At 38.0% G+C, this 20,007-nt stretch overlaps 1 protein-coding gene and 1 pseudogene across 1 annotated transcript in view; both read right to left on the bottom strand.

Moving 5' to 3' along the window:
- LOC135213844 (nicotinate phosphoribosyltransferase-like) overlaps positions 1 to 2,215 on the bottom strand; it is an 88,170-nt pseudogene extending 85,955 nt beyond the window's left edge.
- Positions 2,216 to 6,882: 4,667 nt separating this feature from the next.
- LOC135213606 (nicotinate phosphoribosyltransferase-like) overlaps positions 6,883 to 20,007 on the bottom strand; it is a 133,002-nt gene continuing 119,877 nt past the window's right edge. The window contains exons 6-10 of the mRNA XM_064247628.1: positions 18,346 to 18,464; positions 10,811 to 11,004; positions 9,836 to 9,976; positions 7,480 to 7,604; positions 6,883 to 7,285 (exon numbers count right to left, since the gene is read on the bottom strand). Of these exons, the coding sequence (XP_064103698.1) occupies positions 7,056 to 7,285; positions 7,480 to 7,604; positions 9,836 to 9,976; positions 10,811 to 11,004; positions 18,346 to 18,464 (809 nt within the window). The 3' untranslated portion in view covers positions 6,883 to 7,055. The remainder of the gene's footprint in view (positions 7,286 to 7,479; positions 7,605 to 9,835; positions 9,977 to 10,810; positions 11,005 to 18,345; positions 18,465 to 20,007) is intronic.

The raw sequence follows: 20,007 nt of genomic DNA, 5'->3' as shown, positions 1-20,007 counted from the left end.
CAGAATCAGTTAACAGCTATCTGGTTTTACAGCGCTTGTCTAGCGACGATGTTAACTGGATTTTCGTTGCTGATCTCTGGTTAGCGGTGCTGATATCCAGTTAACAGTGCCAATTTCTAGTTAACAGCAGCACCAATCTCTGGTTAACAGCGCCTTTATTCAGTTAGCGGTGCCGTTAAACAGGTTTTTAGTGCTCTTATTGCTGATTTTCGGTTAGCGGCATCGGCTGGGAACAGAACCCCCCCCCACCCCCCCCCCCATCCCCGTTTGTTAACCAAGGTCTACCTGTAGTAGGATGCTACTGCCAGCAAGTTTCAAGGATGAAGCAGCTCATTTTAAGCTGTCCTTTCAGTAGGGGTAAGGAAAGGCGAGATTATATCTTTCTGACAGAACACTGGCAGCAGATATTTAACCCTTTCTCAGAACAAAATTTATGTTTGGGGTAAAACCCAGAAACACCAGTCCCCAGTACTTCCCAAGTTAATCCCCCATGCAGCTATCAATGCAATGCTGAAGAGGATATTTCCTCTGAAAAGGATACTAGGATCCATCTAATTCCAACTAAAATTATTACATTTTTGGAGGGGTAATTACCCAGGATTTCTGTCCCTTTGTTAACAGACAGTTACAGTTCAGTTGTCGAAGCTCAGTCAAAATGTGCAAGCTCCCCAAAATGGGATACAGGTAGTCCCCGGTTATTAGCGGGGGTTCCATTCCCAGGTTTGTGTTAATAAGCGAAAACCGCCATTAACAGAAAGTCAGTGATTTATGACGCTTATGGCACTGATAACCAGTTACCAGCGCCATAAGCACCCTTATGGCGCCGATAATCGGAACTCGTTGTATTATGGCACTAGACAAGCGCCATAAAACCAGATCGCCAATACGTAACAGTGTCTGCCAATAACTGGGGACTGCCTGTACTCAGTATGCAGTATTTGATCGGTTCCATAAGAAAATTATGAATAACATAAATGTCCTTGCCACAGAATGGCAATACTATAAGGGACATGATGCATGATTTCGAAAAGGAATTTAAATCAGTCAAGTTCACTCCAGAGTGTAAAAGTACTGCATCCTGCAACCCAAAAGTGAGAGGGGGTGCAAATGCTGCCCAAATAAGGTCTAATGTTGGAATTCCGACTGGAAACCACTAAATGGTCAGTTCAGAATACAAAATGACAAATTTTTAATCAATTTGTGTTTTTCATAACTAACAAACCTGAGGTCTTAACATTAGGATAATACTAGCGCCAAGCTGGAAACAGGTACAATTAATAAAAACTTGTGTGATCCAGGGACTATTGGCATCTGTACCAGGTCACAGGGTATTGTAGTTCCCAGAATGCCCCTGGCGTCCCGTGACCTATCAGTTACTCTTCCAACCCAGTTTAGAGTGTTAGAGGGGTGGTTCAAGGTGGGCCTTATATGTTAAGACCTCAGGTTTGTTAGTTATGAAAAATACTAATTGATGAAAAATTTGTCATTTGTTTATATACAAAACAAACCTTTGGTCATAACATTAGGATAGACTTACCTATTGGTGGGAGGTAAGACTCTATAACTGACTGGGAGTTTGTCACCTTTATCCATTTCCGAATAAATGTATTGTAAGACAATGGACCATAACCACCAAACCAAAGATATATGAGAATCTATTGGTTTCCCTCTCTGGGTGTTTCATACAATGCCATAGCTTATTGCATTATGGAAGATGGAGAGCTATCCGTTCTCATAAGAAACTCTAGTCCCTGTACATGGATCTATCATCACACCACTCTCTTCCTATAACTGAGAGGAGTGTTTTGCTACTGAAAAGTATCCTATGCTCTAAATTATCTTTACAGTATGGCTGTCTCCCTCACCTGTATCTAGTCCATTCCAGCTCATGATGTACTCTCCCTCTTAATGCACGTAGGTAAAGGAGTAGGTAGCTAGAAAAGTAGTAAAGAGGGAAGACCAGTCATCTCATTCATTCTACTTTCATACCTTCATCTTAGACTAGGCACTAACTGACCCGCCAAGGGTACTGGATGAGCTACACCACTTGTTGGGCAGCCACCACTGGACCCAAGGAATGAGTGTCCAAGGATTAATGAGCAACATCTTTTAAATAAAAGGAAGTGAAAGTTCTTTGGCATTGCCAAATACCAGCTTTCAAAATCCTCTCCACAGACATATTTTCCTTGAATGCCAAAGAAGCACTCAAGCCCATGATGTCATGAGCTCTAGCTCTCTCCAGACTATTTGACCCTCCATCTCCTGTCACGTACGCATTCCTAATCGTTTCTCTCAATCAAAACGATATTGTATTCCTGGACACTTCCTTCTTGTTCCGTCCTGTACTCACAAAAAGCCTTCGGTATCCTGGCCTGAGATGCCGCATTCTTCTTAAGTACGCTCGTAGTACTCTGACAGGGCATAGCAGCATTTCTTCAGGGTCACCATCCACAAATTCTCCCAGAGAAGGTACTATCAAAAAGGAGTCAAATCTGCCATCCACTACTGATGGGTTTTGAGTTTTGGCTACGAATTCTGGGATAAATTCGAAGACCATAGACTTCCAACCTCTTGAATGCTTCACCACATATGACAGACCATGTACGTAGCTCCCCCACCCTTTTGATTGAGAGTAGAGCCAATAGGAAGACTGCCACTTTATCTGTGGACGGTCGCAATGGCTCATATGGGGGTTTTGTAAGGCTGCTCAGTAACATGGTTAAATCCCAATCTTGAGCTGCAAAATAGTGGTTCTGAGTAGAGACAAGTTCCCTCTACGACACCAATCACAGTACATTGACCATTTTCCTTGGTACACAGCTGCAAATAATCTTCTGATATTTCCTGCTATCTGTGTCGCTGCTTTCTGAGAAAAGCCTCTCGCACGTAGGAGATACTTGACAGTCTCCACCCATGAAATGATAGGGACTGTACTGACTGCTTCTGTGTCCGGGACTATTGAACACTACACTTCCAACTTTTTGTTGTCCCTGGTTGAGAATAAGTTTATGATTAGCCTTTCCCACAAAATGAATATTCTGTCCCCTACTTCCTGATGCAAGGACCACTCTGTTCCTAGAATCTGGTCCCTGCGGCTCAATTTGTCGGCAACTATGTTTCTTTTTCCTGGAATATATCTGGCCCGGATGTCTACTAAATTCTCTACAGCCCACTGATGAAGTTGAACTGTTTATCAGGTGTAACTGACAAGATACTGGGCCTCCATGCTCGTTTACATAGGCTACTACTGTGGTGTTGTCCAACATCAGTAACACTGATTGCTCCTTCACCATCTCCAGGAATTCCTGTAGTGCTAGAAAGGCTGCGTTTAACTCTTAGCACATTTATATGGAGTTCTCTGTCCTTGCGATTCCACCTCCCCGAAATCATCAGTTCCTCCATGTGCACGCCCCAACCTTCGAGTGATGCATCCGAGAACAGCAGGATCAGGAGAGGGTTGTTGCAAGGGAACTCCCACTATCAGATTATTGTCCTGCACCCACCACAGTAGGTCTTTCCTCACCTCTGTTGACAAGGGAATGTGCTTGTATGGGTGAGCTACAGTTGGTGGCCAAAACTCCTTCGTCCTCCATTGTAATGATCGAAGGTGTAGTCTCCCATGTGGTACCAGCTTCTCCAAGGAACTTAAGATTCCCAGGACTATTTGCCACTGTTTTGCTGGCTGTGTTTGTTTTCCCAGAAAATCATTCACCACTTGTTTGCATTTCTCTACCCTCTGGTCTGCTGGGAACACTTTGGCCTTTACTGTGTTTCTAATCATACCCAGATACACAGCCTCTGACTGGGATCAAAACTTGACTTCTCCTGATTAATCACAAGGGTATCCCTGTCCTGAAGTAATTTTTCTCAGGACTTTGCTATCACCAGCCAGTCGTCTATGTATCTTATTAGCCTGATCCACTGAGCATGCGCCCATGTCGACAGGAGAGTGAAAACCCTTGTAAATACTTAGGGAGACTGTATATCCAAAGCACAGGACTCTGAATTGGAACACTTTCCTGCAAGACTGAAGCGGAGAAATTTCCTGGAAGACTGGTGGATTGGAATCTGAAAGTATGTGTCCTTCAAGTCTATTGTCAGCATAAAGTCCTTGTCCCTGACTGCTGCTAGAACTGTCTTTGGGGTCTCCATTTTGAATCTGGTTTTCCTTATGAACAGATTCAATGCTGACAGATCTATAACTGTCCACCAATCTCCATTGGCGTTGAGGACAAGGAAAATACGGCTATAAAACCCCCTTGGCGTTAGTTATACTGGTTCTACAGCTCCCTTCTCCATCATCTTCTTGGTTAAGATGCCTCAATGCTCATTTTCTCTCCCTATATAGTAAATATCTAATTAATTAGGGGAAAAACTACGTTTGAAGCTGTATACGCAAGAGACCACTAACAGAAATGGTTTTCTTACCTGTGTCTTTAGCATAAAAGCTATAGAAGACACCCTTTACCAGGACCCAAGTTGCTCACCAAGTAGCCCCAGCCTTCTGTCCCTTCACTTTCAAAATTATTAATCATGTAAAGACTGGTTTTCAAAGTTTTGTAGTATTAAAAGACAAGAGACCGGCAGAATTAAAACCGTTTGCCACAGTCATCCCAGTTTTGGGAAAAGCTCTATTTATATATAGCTACACAGCAATTTAGGACCCCTATGAGAAGAATAAAGATGAAAGCCTCAGCAGAATTTAATACTAGGATCCACCTAGGATCTCATCATCAGAGATTTCCTATGGATGATAAGTGTAGTGTCGCAAAAAGATGTTGTTATGGTTAAATGTACATGCACTTTATATGAACCTAGATCATAAGTACAAGATCTATCTTTCCTATAACTGGTATAGTTAACTTGGGACAACACATATAAGGTTATGGAATTTGATAGGCATTGGCATAACTAATCCAATTTGTTAATCCTGTGGATAATTGCTGGGAAATACGTGTATTTGTCGATGCTCTTCACTTTATAATACTCATCAGAAATACTTTCTTGGATCATGGATCTATTGTTATCGGACTGAGTGAGGGAACTAATTATTATGAAAAGAAAGTGTGATCTAATGACAACTCAAAACTATTTGAAAAGCATGAAAGTGTTACAGGTATGGAGCGTATGACATTTAAATTAGTGATACAGTTACTCTACCAATTACAAAAATCTCACACACTTTGGAGAAAAAGGTCTGGTTGTGAATAGGCACTGGGAAAGTAAAAGCCAGTTCATTTGCCTTGTTTATAAGTGGTTTGATTTATCCAATTCTAGAGTGCCTTTAGATAAAAAGTCTTCATGGAATGTTTATGGGCTAGACTTAGTAAACTAAAACAAAACTTGCAACAGATGATTCACCTATCTAGAACAATGACAACTCTGGGAGGCAAAGGACTTTACGTAAACTTTTCAAAAGGCCTTGTGATATCCTGCAAATCTCTAACGAACTTGCTAGGGATAATAGGTGAAAAATTTGCAGTATCATACATTTTGAACTTATAGGTTGACTTAAAATGGACTGGAGCACTTTTTTGGCTGTACAAATACATCAAATGGATGCATGTCATCAGCACCAATCACCTGTTGAATTTAAGCACCGAGTTAGAGCCCATCTCCTGGGAAAAAAGAGCACTCTATTAAGCAAAAAATACAATGCTGAAAATTGTATTACTGATAATATGATTGAGGCCTCATTTTCCAACTTGATAACTAAAGAAAGCACTTTTTATGAGGCTGAAGAAACTTCTCTTCAGCAAGAGTTAAGTTTAACAGCAATTTTATATTGTTTTGTTTGCCAATGGAGGAATTGCAAAATGACAATGAAGACAAAGCTATTGAAGAAACATTAGAAGAGGCCATTGAAGAAGGAGGCTTGTAATATGTGGGTGGTTTTATAGCTCGTAAGTTTCCTGTGTGTGACTTATTTGGAACTGAAGCTACTGAAGTAGATGGCACATGGATTGGCACTATGAGTAAAACAAATAAGAAGCTAATGAAACCTCAGCCCAAATTTTTGGAGCATTTACAATCGATGGAAAAGATGTTTATTTGTTATCATGGGAAAAACATGCATAATCAGGAAAAAGTACGACAAGCAAGTAGAGTGATGTGATGCATTCCAGTATCTTCAGATGTAGGTAAAGTTTTTCTTTGCTGCCGTATATTTTTCAGGATTTGCAAATTAAAAGGGGACAGTTTCTCAAAAAGGTGTGGCAAACAGAATGAAAGAGTTGGTAACATAATTGTTAACCTTATGTATATATGTACTCATATATTTGCATATTTGAGTGTGAGTTGTATGCTAGAGTGAAAATGCTAAGTTTTTCATTTTAAAATTTTATTTTTAATTATTTGGATGAATATATGTATAGAAATGAATATGGTCACCATGTTTTATTTTCTAATTTCTAATAGTATTGAAAAGAGACAACGAAGAAACAGGAGAAAAGTTTTCCTACTGCATAGAGCTAGGGCAGATGAGCTTGGGGCGAGGAGAAAGCAAATAAACCGTGTGACGTCATGTTTCTTAACCCACATCTCCTCATCCCATTTAATCCTGCACATGAGACCACCTTGTATTCTATATACCTTGGGTTTAGTATTCGCTGAGGATATGAGAAAGGGTTTAGCATTTGCTCAGGATATGAAAAAGTGCCCCTTTTATCCTGAGTCCATTCATACGTACTCTATATGTTTTACAACGTTTATCACTATGACACAATGTCCGCCCACAAGACCAGCTAAAAGGGAATTCTTTGAGATTAGTCAGGTCACCATGGAGCTCTGGATAGACCATGGAAGGGTAACTCCTTGAGGACTCAACAGCGACTACCAAAAATAGGTTTTTCCTATGTCAAAACCTTTTTTATTTTATATATATATATATATATATATACATATATATATTTTTTTAAGAAAATGAGAGTATAGTATCCAAACCAATCACCACACTCTTCAAAAATATATTTCACTAAAAATATTTTTTAACTAATAATGCATGTGTTATCAAAGAAATAACCAACTTCCAACTCATAAATTATAATAAATTACTGCTATGAAATTATAGTATTAATATGGCATTCTAATATTAAAGACAACTTTAATATCAACTGTATACCATCTGCTATCAACTGCTTACCATCTGCACCATATAGTCGATACACAGTTTTCTTTCCAGGACATGTCACTTTTTCCACATCCTGTGATAATTTTATTTTAGGAATCCCATTAATCTCAACCAATTTGAACACACATCCTAAAGCTGGCTGTCGCTGGCAGGTCACTAAGGAAATAAAGAAAAAATACAGATAATTACCAAAATAAAAAATATTTAATGTTTCCAAAATACACACTTCTGTCATGTTCTAGTCATTTCTATACTTTATAAGACGATGCAGACCCATATGATTTAATGCTCTCTTTCACATATTTCAAATTATAGTCCTATTAAGTACAAACATTTTTCACTTTACCTACCCAAATGTGTTCCAATTCCAAAGCTGTCAATTTTGTGCCCCTGCTCGTTAAGACTGATGATAGTGTCTTCATTTATGTCATTACTTGCAACAATTAAAAGCTTCTCAAACCAATCTAAGTCAAACCTACAAAAAGATTTCAATATTAAGTGGAAAACTATTTTTACAAAAGCACATAGCAAAGAATCACAAGCATGATAGTACATACTACCATATACTACTTGAAAAGAGGACTACCGACACTGATACTCAGGTTCTCAAGGTTGGGTCCCAAATGGAATAGCATACACTTTTAACAAACGCTCTTACATTACCTTTTTTGTTGTTTATTTAAGTTTTTTTATTTGATATTTAATTTCCAAAAAAGGAAAGTCTTTTACCACTGTTTTCTAATAAACACCATTTAAATATTTTGTTATCAAAGCTTAAGAGTAAACAAAATTTTTTTATTCTTTTACTCTAATCAGTATAATTATCAATTAAAAATGCAATATTTTTTGTATAAGATAAAAATATGATACCAATATGGGAAAAAATATCCATTACAAGAAAAGAAAAACAAATAATTGTGGATATTACATAGCTTGATAAATTTACTTAGTAATTTGACAGTTTTCTTGTCATCTTAAGCAACCTAGTTCATTCTCTCAATCGGAATTGTTTAAAACATATGCCTTGAACACAATATTTTTTAAAGATTGACAAGCTCTCTTGTTTTTTGCCAAGTACTCTATATATCAAATTAAGATTAATGGGTAACTGAAAATATAAATTTAGATGTTTTCTTTATTTTTCCTTAGCATTTTTGTACCGATTTATTTCTCCTAATACGTATCTTGGAACTGAAATACTACATAAATTTATCAAGCCCTGCCATATCCACAATTATTTGTTTTTCTTTCCTTTTAATTGATATTTTTTTCTGTATTGGTATCATATTTTTATCTTTCTTATATGAAAAATAATGCATCTTTATGTAATAATTGTACTGATTTCATGTATGAAAACTAAAGTAAAAGGAAAAAAAATAAAGATTTTTTTTACCCTAAGCTTTGATAACAAAATAATATTTAAATGATGTTTATTAGAAAAGTGATAAAAGACTAATTTTTTTGGAAATTAAATATCATATAAAAAAACTTAAATAAACAAACAAAAAGAATGTAAGACCCTTTGCAAAAGCGTGTGCTATTCCGTTTAGGACCCGAGCATTGGAGTCATTGGTCCTCTTTTCAAGTAGTCTATGACTACTATGTACATTATTGATTTGGCAGTCCCTGGTTTGGAACAGTGGTTCAGTTCCTACACAGTGTAGTAAGCCAAAAATTATCATGAGCCGAGACATCGTTGGAAATCATAAGAAAACCTTACTTTTAATCCTTTGGATGTCTGAAAAATGACATAACCTGCATTTTCATTGAGTTTTTCATCAAAAAACCTTCAAGTTTTTATTATTCTGCTGTTTTGGAGCCATATTTTTTCCATCTCATAAACTGGGAAATCATTTTTGATAAATATACGTACTTATAAGCGTCATAAGCTACGAACTTCATAAGCCGAGCCCGTCGCAACCCGGGGATTGCCTATACTATATTATCATTATTATTATTATTACAGGCAGTCCCCAGTTACAAGCGATCCAATTTTATGGCACTTGTCTAGCGCCAATTTCCACTAATCAGCGCCAATTATAGGTATTGGCACCGATATACACCTAACATAGGTGCCGATCTCTGGTTATCAGCAGCGTTAACTGGTTATCAGCACCAACAAAACCAAAAAGCTCCAAGTTATCATCACACCATAAGAAAGGAACCCCTGCTGTAACTGGAGACTGCCTATTAATATTATAATATTATATTATCATATAATTATATAATTATTATTATGATTAACCAGACTACTGAATGAATACCTAACACTCATAGGGCTGGCCTGATGGGTTTTTTCTTGGTAAATATAAAAGATCTTATTCAGTAACTTACAAATCCTTAAAAATCTAGCAATTCAACGAACAAAATGTTCAAATTCTGATAAAATGTCTATAAAAGAAATTTCCAAGTCCTGGTTAAACAAAAATGCTCTCTCAAAGAACTCTTAAGTTCCACATTTATCACATTTGCCAAATCAATACAATATTACGAAGACAAGCTAGAGTAAAAGATTACACAACTTTTCTTTAACCCCAGTATACATAGGAAATAAATCAATAATGGCAATCTCTAAGTAACGCTTACATATAAATAGTACTATATACGTACTATGTACTGCATTTTATGAGGCTATCATACCTACAAGAGGAAAGATATTGTGCCTCTGACTTGTTAAAAATGTTGTCATACAAAAAATGTACGTACTCTTTTCCAACAGTGGCAAAAGTTGACCTGGCAACACAGCTAAGATATGCAAGATCACCAGAGTCAATTCGTACACCCTGGGCTTTGTATCCTAAATCATGAAGACCTAAGGCAACAGCACAGAAGTTTAAAATTCCGCTCCTGTAAGGAATCGAAAGTTAACATTTCAGTTTCTAGTAAATAAATAAGAATGTACAGTATACTGTACTTTGTAATAAAAAAAACTTTCACTCAACTGTATTATATGTGGCAAATATTTCATGGGTCATGTCCCTGTTACACAATGACTAAAAAGTAATACTACCAACCAAATTCTGGTATTAATGACAATCCATTACTGTACAGCACTTCAAATCATACATCATCATGTAAGATGCAAACAATTTACTAGCAATCATTTCATACAAATTAGCATCAGCTATATTTTTTATTTCACTTATCTGTTTCAAGAGTCAACTTTTTTTTTATAAAACCAAATATGGCATCAATAATTCACGTCAACATACAACCTTCAACATTTACATAATATAGTAACTGAATTTGTAGAGATTACGTTTTATACACTCAACATAAAACTTTTAAGATTCATAACATCAATTATAGACTCGATGATAATACATGGAAGCAATCTTAAAAATTAATAGCGCTGATATATGGTCTATGTTGGACATTTAAACTTTGACAAAAGGTATATGTGTGTAGTAAATAAAGTGTTTCAAGAGCAATAATATCAGATATTATAAAAAAAATTTACCAAATAAACTAGTCCTTAGCTTCAAATAGAGTAAGCTACTACTGTAGCCAAGGTGTGAGACGAGCCTTAAAAATTTCCATTCTGCAACCCATGGAAAATTACATCAAAATAACACTGAAAGAAATAACAATGAATTGAAGTGAAACACTTTACTCCCTTCCTGTATATCAAGAGCACTGAAAAAGAAATGACAACTGTTACTGAAAACTAACAACACTCACTTTAGAACATCATATGTATCAATTAGAGCAATGAAGCCTGATGGGAATGCGATGGCAAAAGAGATAAATGCAGCAAGTTCCCCATCTGAAACTTCTGACTGCAGAATCTGAAGCTTATCAGCCAACAGGCCCCTCCACGCAAGACTTCTTTCTTTCAAATTCATTTCTTCTCCTGTTTCTTTGTGATTCAAAACCTATGGATTCAAGGAAATATTAACATTTATTAGTACAGGAAGCTCCCCAAAATGATTACTTTTAAATAAGTTATCATATACTTAACTGTATCTTCAATGTATCTTGATTATCTTCACCATTTAGAGCATTTCAGTCAGATTTTTCCTTTTTCAATTAGATGTGAAATGTAATTTCTTGACTCTCTTTCGTCTTTTAGTTTCTGCCTGAATTTTCATCAGATGTAGGGCTTCATTTCTGCCCTTTTTTCTGAACTTTTTAACTCATCTTTGTCCTGCTACTTTCATATCTAATGCTTACCTAACTAGCTGCTCCATGCCTCAGATTATTTTCCAGACAGTGATACGAAAGGTATCTCTATAACTTCATTCACAATATATCTGTATTACAGCAATGAATTTCAGCAGTTTGTAGTCACACTTAGTCAAAATGTATTTTTTCCTTGTCAGAGCCATATGTCTTTTTTGATAGTGTAGTCACTGTTGAATCCTTCCATGGTCTACCAGAGCTCCATGGTGACCAAACTAATATCAAAGAATTCTCTTCTAGTTGGTCTTTTTGGCCAGGTATTGTGTTGTAATGATAAACACATGATGGAGTACATAATGGACTCAAAGATGAGGCACTTTCTCTTATCTTCAGTGAAGCTGTTACCCCGTTATTTCCAGTGTCAAAACCTGCTACTGCACACATGCAGTGCGCCATACTGTCGACAACAGACCAGCACAAACAAACAAGAAGCATTACTTTATTTTGGTTGATAACGAACAGTTTACTACTTTGTTACCAATGCTCCGTAAACTCAGCTTGTTCCTCCAATTTCACTTTGGAAACATCTACACAATTAAGTGGCTAATCTAAAGTTCCAGTTAAAGTTTTAGTTTTAAACTTTAGAAATTGGTAATTAATTTCTTGCAATCACAAGGTCAACACTTAATCATATCACTGATTGGCAGTTTGGAAAAGCGCAAATAGTTTTGAAAGAATTTGTCATTCTAATTATGTAGATGTTTTAACTAAAAGAAATGTTACACAACTAACAACATAGACAGTTCTACACATTTTTAATAGGGGTTCTAAGTATTCACAGGGGGTGGGGGGGCCTGAGTTGCATCCCTAGCAATTGGGGATCCACTGTATACCATTTTAAAGACGAAAGCTTTATGGTTACAACAATCACGGCATACAAGGCAGCATTAACGGAACCCTTGCTCTACAGATACAAGCATACTAATTGTCACTCTTCTGTGGTCTTTTGTATGTACTACAAAGACCCACTCCCAAAAGGCTTTTAATTACTTAGTCCCTGAACAAGGTGCTTAGAATTCTATCAACCCCTCAATTCTGTGAACCCAATACAACCACACTTACATGCTGCAAAAGGCAACCTTATTGATTGTGTTAGCATCAGGAATTCATATTTGTGAACTGGGCTCTCTTAGATGGGGACACAAACAGCTGATCATCAATTATTATTGACCCCAGGCCCATCCACACTCCTTTCCTAGGTCACATTATATTATTCAAGTAAGTACGTTGTTGGCCTTCTTCAGAAATGTCTCTTTCAAACCTACAGGGTAGTCATCAGACAGTATTTTTAAGAACATTATTGCCACAAACTTGAACAAATTTGACTACACTGTGTATCAGTAGGCGGCATGGTTACTCCTAACCCCATAGGTGCTACAGCAGAAAACCATGGGTTTTCTTGAAGGTAAGTATGCTAACCTTTGTTGGGAGAAGGTAGACAGCACTGCAACCAAACCCAGCATGCTTAGGTAAGTCACTGTAGAACTACATCCTAAAACGTAAGTTCGTGTTTAGTTTTTGTTCATTGTTACCTAAACCTGAGGGGTATTTGGAATAAAAACTAGGGATTGAAACTTGTAACTTGACTTCAGCCCAGAAATGTTTTTTCTTTGGTAGATTGAGATTAAAATTATGAGGTTAAGCCTTTTTGTTACCTGTCAATTTCTTTGTAAAGCTCCTTGAGGACAAAACAAGTGACTACACAAACAAAAAACAGGTGTTGATGTAGGAAAAACCTACTTTTGGTAGTCACTGTTGAGTCCTCAAAACCCTCCCACTTCCTTGATGAAAAGGCATGGGATTTAGGCAAGGGATCATCCCACATTGACCAATAGAAAGTTATGCTTCTTGGTTGTTTGTGCCATTCTGTTGTCGACAATATGGCAGACTGCACACGTGCAGTAGCCACTTCTTCTGCTAGGAGGTTTTGACGATGGAAATAACTGGGTAACAGCTTCACTTTAGATAAAGAGAAAGTGCCCTCTTATCTCTGAGTCCATTACATACTCCATCACGTTATAGTGTTTATCATTACGACACAATACCTGGCCAAAAAGACCAACTAGAAGAGAATTCTTTGATATTAGTTTAGTCACCATGGAGCTCCGTAGACCATGGAAGGTAACTCATCGAGGACTCAACAGCGACTACCAAAAAATAGGTTTTTCCTACAACAAAACCTGTTTTCTAGAGTAGTGCAGGCCTAGTACATGAATCAAAAATATTTTTTCTTGTCGCCTAATGTGATACAGTAATTGCATTTACCCGTAATCTAACACTCATCTTACTTCATTTTAATTAACTGGTCTCTCAATGCTCACTTCACGGTCCAGTTTGTTCTCAAATTAACAAACCTCTTTTAACGCCTGCCCCTCAACCATAATATCTGTCTTGCTTGCCCTATATATTTTATGCATCAAAAACCTCTTTTATTTAGTTTACAGTCTGTAATCCTGAATGTCATGTGGTACCAATTGCAATATTCATTACATAGTACTGAGTTCATCCCTATACCTCTCCTGCAGCACCACCAAACCACTTTCCTAATGGGAATTTCAATGTTTCCTCATTTTTATTATAATGAAAAATCCTTTACTTTATTTCTAATATACATAATTTTATGCTACAAAGGAAATTTTTTAACCAAAAAATGACAAAATTTTAATCAATTTGTATTTTTCATAGCTAACAAACCTTCAGTCTTAACAAAAGGATAATTTTCTAGTGCCAGCTGGAAACTGGTTAAAACAATCAAAGATTGTAAAGCAAGGAATCTGTGGCATCTGGCAACTCATGTATACAAGGTGGAAGCTGGTCACTGACTGGGCTTGGTACCTTGTGATGCGTCAGTCTTTCTTCCAACTCAGTATATGAGAGGGGCGGCTAGAGGCAGGCAGTAAACGTTAATACCTCAGGTTTGTTAGCTATGAAAAATACAAATTGATTGAAAATTTGTCATTTATTTATATGCGGAACAAACCTTCGGTCTTAATAATAGAATAGACTTATACTTGGAGGGAGGTACAAGTACCCTGAACTGGCCTGGGGTTCAGCCCACCTGGCCAACCTTCCTAAAAGATTGAGTTCTAAAGAAAGGGGTCTGAGCCTGTGAGAGAATAGATAAGTGAATATCTAAAAACTCAGCCTGCTGGGTTTAAACACAATGAGCCATGAACAGATTCATTACATTTGTGGAAGGTAGAGAGAACTCTGTCTGTCCAAGCAACAAGCCATGTAGGCCACAAGGGTTTGTCACCATTCCTCCCTCCCCTTGCTAGAGAGAGGAGTATTTCCTACTGCTAAGCAGATTTGTATATTGTATAGGGACAAATCAAGTACATAACTCCAACCTGTATGACTGCCACACTCACCTGTATCACACCTGTTCCAGCATACGATGTGTCTATCCTGCAACCCACCCATAGGAGGAAGAAAGGAAAAAAGAAAAAAAAGGAGACCAGCCAACACATTCATTCTCTCTTCCACAAAGTCATCTTAGGTAAGATACAAACTGTCCCACCAGGGGCACTGGATGAGCTACACAACTTGTTGGATGGCCACCACCAGACACAAGAAAAAGGGGCCAAGAACATGTGGGCAATGTCCTTCAGGTAAAAGGAAGTGAACGTGGTTTGCCGAAGCCAGGAACCAGCATTCAAAATCCTATGAACAAACAAGTTCTCCTTAAATGCCAGAGAGGAACCCATTCCTCTGATGCCATGTGCTCTAGCCTGCACAGGTGAGGAATATGCCTGATTAATCATTTCATGCAGCCAGAATGAAATTGTGTTCTTGGAAACCTTCCTTCTGGACCAGCCCAAGCTAACAAAAAGTCTATGTCACCTAGGCCTTAGGTGACGAGTCCTTTTTAGATAGCAGCTCAGAACTCTGGTGGGACAAAGCAATAACTCCTGCGGATCGCTGTCCACAAAATAATTCAGTTAGGGAATAGAAAATGAGGCAAATCTGTCATCATGCACTGAGGAATTCTGAGTCTTAGCCAAGAATTCCGGGACAAATTCGAAGGCCACAAACCACCAAACCCCCAACCCCTGGTGTGTTTCACGTCATACCTCAGGCCATGAAGCTCTTCAACTCTTTTCGAGGAAGCCAAGGCCAACAGTAAAACTGTCTTCAGAGTCAGATTTCTGTCTGATGATCGGTGTAGTGACTTGAATGGAGCTCGAGTGAGACTACTCAGGACCAGAGTAAGATCCCACATCAAAGTTTGAGTTCTCTTGGTGAACAGGATTGTTCAAAACTCCTGAACAACAATGAGATTTCCCAGGATGAAGAGAAGTCCATACTGTTCAGGCACAGAACCAAACCCAAGGCAGCCCTGTAGCCTCTGACAGCCGAGACAGAAAGACCTTTCTCATCCCTGAGAAAGATCAGGAAATCCGCTATCTGCTGAACAGAAGTTTCAAGTAGAGAGAAACCTCATCATTGATACTAATCACAGTAAACGGCCCAATTGCCCTGGTAAACTGGTGACAAGATCTGCTGAGATAGCTGGACATCTGGCCTGGAGCTTTGCGAGAAAAGCCTCTCGCTCACAAGAGACACTTGATAGTCTCCACCCGTGAAGAGATAGGGACTCTACTGACTGGTGAAGCCTTTCCACAAGAGGTTGGCAAAGGAAGTTGCACCAAGAGGGAATTTCTCTCGGAACCTCTGACAGAAGGGACAGAAGGTCTGGGAACCACTCTGCCTGAGGCCAAAGAGGTGCCACTAAGGTCATCCTGAGATTTTGAGAGCTCATTGCTCTTTTCGGGACCTGACAGATCAAGCAGAACGAAGGGAGGGTGTACATGTCAAGATTGTCCCAAGGATGCTGTAGAAAATCCTCCGCCAAAGCAAGAAGATCCAGGACCACCGAGAAGTACACCTCCAGCTTTCTGTTGAAGTGAGTGGTAAAGGATCTATCATGGGTCTTCCCCAAAGGTGAAACAGCCTGACTGCTACATCCTGATGCAGAGACCACTCCATACCTACGACTTGACTCCAACAACTTAGCTTGTCGGCCACCACATTCCTCCTGCTTGGAATGTACCTGGCCTTGACCTCCACCGAGTTGTCAATAGCCCACAGGTGATCTCGACTGTCAACAAGTGGAATTGGCGAGACACCTGAGCTACCGTCAAATTAAAAAGCTTAGCCCAGTAATGATAATTGTTAAACTACCAATTAAACCACACTTCTCAACATTTCACATGTAAACAGTGTTAAACTTATGGGTATCAACTTCCTGAAATCTTTTGGTACAATTTGTATTACAATAATAATATGAGTATGACTACAGGAATTTTGTTATGCTACTACAGTGGACTCCCCTTATTCGCGTTCTCCGGATTCGCGGACTCACACATTCGCGGATTTCTCTCGGGAATGTTTCCCCGCATTATTCGTGGAAAATTCGCATATTCGCGGTATTTTCCTATGAGAAATATCCACAAATTCCTGTTTTTTTATCAATTATATCACAAAATGCACTTCTTGTGATAAAACTATTAAAAAACCTAAGTATAAACATTTTTAGCAGGTTTTTCTTGAGTTTTAACTAACAAAATAGGCTGTTTTCAGCATTTTTATAGGGGTTCCAACTATTCACAGGGGGTCTGGTACGCATCCCCCGTGAATATGGGGACCACTGTACTACATACTGTTATAATTCTATCTACATCCTATTCTTAATATTTCAAACATAACTATACATCGGAAAGTTTACATCAATTATGGGCACCCACTTCCTGAATTTATCTACATGAATGTAAATTTGTCTGGAAAACTTATTTAAGAATAAAAGTACAAATGGCCCCAGTTATCGCCTGCTTTGCTCTATGGCGCTTCGGTTTTATGGCGGTTTTCAAAAATATTAATTAAAAATAAGGTGTCTTATAGAGCCACATTCAGTTATTGGCACCATAAGCCACCCGTCCGCTATGGCACGCTATAGTGGTTATCAGGGGCGCCATAAAGCGAAAATCACCAGTAAGCAAAACATGAAAGTCTAAGAGAGTAAAAGATACTTATGGCGCTGAGAAACTTATGCCACTCTATGGCGCTGATAACCGCTTATTGGCGCCATAAGGCGTCATAAGAGCTAGGACCAGCTTGAGAGCCGCTGGACCCCTGTCACACAAAACTCACCAGAGATATTTGTTTCTTGCATCTTTAAAATATGACTAAAGTGCAACATGGCATTGTCATTAAAGATGTTTGAGACACAGACTATAACATCTTTGTTGGGATGATAATTCTCCACAAATTTTTTTACATGACTACTGAATTAGGCACATTATGTACTATGACCATTCACTTTTTGAATTTTTTAAACCAGCCTCTGCAGGCCTTAAAATCACTAACAGCAGCACTTGTGGTAGAAATTTTCTTACTGAGATCGGCAAGCAACATCCTTACCTTTTCACAAATTATTGCCTCCAATGCTTTGCTATGAAGTTTTTTTTTTTATATTTTAGTGTTTCTCGGCTTTTTACCAAAGGGCTGGTAGTACTTGGAACTTTCTTTGGCCCTATGATGGCTTATTTAGCAGGTGCACTTGAATAAAAAAGCACAAAAAAAGTACAAAAAGCAGAAAAATGGGTCATGAGAGAACATGGGATGCTTTATTTGGGCGCTCAGCATGAGCCTAGTTATAAGGTGGGCCCTGGAAGGAGCATTTCTGGGTGTATGAATTCCAAGGAAATGTACAAAACCAGAGTCATAATTTTGTCAGAAAAAGTCTAAGAAAACAGAATCGTACAAAAACCAGGGCATGCAAAATTTGAGGTTTGACTGTAATGTGACATTATGAAGCGAGAAAATAAAAACAAAATAACATAATTACTGAGGCTCACTATGCACTAAAAGTGAAGTTAATCACACTGAAGACCATGATAAAATTCTACAGTTATCAGTAATTATAATCAACTACAAAAGATATATAGTATTGTAGTTAGATCTATATAATTTCACAAGCATTAAAGTTCAGGACTAGGGCATCCCTGGAATTTAATAATCTGCTATCAACACACCTCAGTTTCCAAATCACCTAAACAGGAATACGATGACACATAGGAATGTGCATGGGTGCCTTTCACTGGAATGTTGTACAGCTTCCCAGCCAAAACATTACTGGTGCCATCAAAACCACCTGAAAGAAACATTATATCAATAATCTAAGTCATACAAAAAAATTATACAAATAACTGTGACAGGGTTAACACACAACAAAACAATAAGCAGAAGACAGAATTTTCTGCATAACTGTAGCAATAAGGTATTAGTGAATAATTTTAGCAGACATGATTCAAAAGTGGTAACTAAACAAATTTTGTTACTAAATGTACTTGTCCAAGTCTGATAAAAATTACTATAAATATATTTTGCACTTGTTGGAGAAATCCAGTACAAGTACAACAGGGTTATCAGACAGTAGGCCAAGGGTTTCTTGTTTGTGCTTGTGCGACAGGAAGGTAAATAAATGAAAAAATGCATTCTTGTTGACAGATGCTTTCTTGGCTGTGCCTGCGAGGGAGGATAAGGAGCAAACACACACACACATACAAACCAACTTCCTCTCTCTCCCCCCTGCATTATTTTTATTGGCATTAATTAATGCAGTAGTACTGCACTATACCATAATGAATACAATAATGTAATGTTATACATTTTTCAGTATGTCTGTGTTCAAGATATACATATATATACATCATTTTAGGATAAAATACACACTTGGAATGTGTTTGTTTGTTAAGAAGGATTTTTGAGGTAATTATATTTAAAAAAGAAACAATGTTTATGTTCCATTTATAGTATTGTATTTGCTTTGCATACAGTGCTTGACACACCTTGTAAGCATAAGTAGGTACTGTACAAGTATGTACTGTAAACACCCCCCATATTCGGGGACTCCGGATCCCCAGACTCACATATTCGCGGATTTCTCTCGGGAACATATATCCCTTTTATTTGCAAGAAATTCACTTATTCGCTGTATTTTTCCATGAGAAATATCACCAATTCCTGGCTTTTTTTTTCACTTACATCATAAAATGCACTTTTGTGATAAAACTAAAAAAACCAGGTACAGGCAGTCCCCAGGTTACACCGGGGGTTCCGTTCTTGAGACACGTTGTAACCTGAAAATCATCGTAAGCTGGAACATCATAAAAAATCCTAAGAAAACCTTACTTTTAATGCTTTAGGTGCATTAAAAACTATGTAAAATGATATTGTTATGATACAATAAAGTTTGTTCATACTTACCTGGCAGATATATATATAGCTGTATTCTCCGAAGTCCAACAGAATTTCAAAACTCCCGGCAAACGCAGTGGTCGGCCAGGTGGTTAGTACCCATTCCCGCCGCTGGGAGGCGGGTGTCAGGAACCATTCCCATTTTCTATTCAGATTTTTTAATGTCACTGTCCCCGAGGGGAGGCTGGGCAGGTACTTGATTATATATATCTGCCAGGTAAGTATGAACAAACTTTATTGTATCATAACAATATCATTTTGTTCATGACACTTACCTGTCAGATATATATATAGCTGATTCCCACCATTGGAGGTGGGGAGGGACAGAATAAAAGGATTTTGGGAAACATTTCACATGCAGATGATAGACATCTTGGTTCCTTACCTGTTAGCATAGCTGACTTCGTGATTACTGTCACCCAAGTCTAGTCTACTTT

This window comes from Macrobrachium nipponense, chromosome 43, assembly GCF_015104395.2.
Source record: "Macrobrachium nipponense isolate FS-2020 chromosome 43, ASM1510439v2, whole genome shotgun sequence".
NCBI lineage: Eukaryota > Metazoa > Arthropoda > Malacostraca > Decapoda > Palaemonidae > Macrobrachium > Macrobrachium nipponense.
The sequence above is the reverse complement of the archived record's forward strand: the minus strand, read 5'-3'. Positions and strand labels throughout refer to the sequence as shown.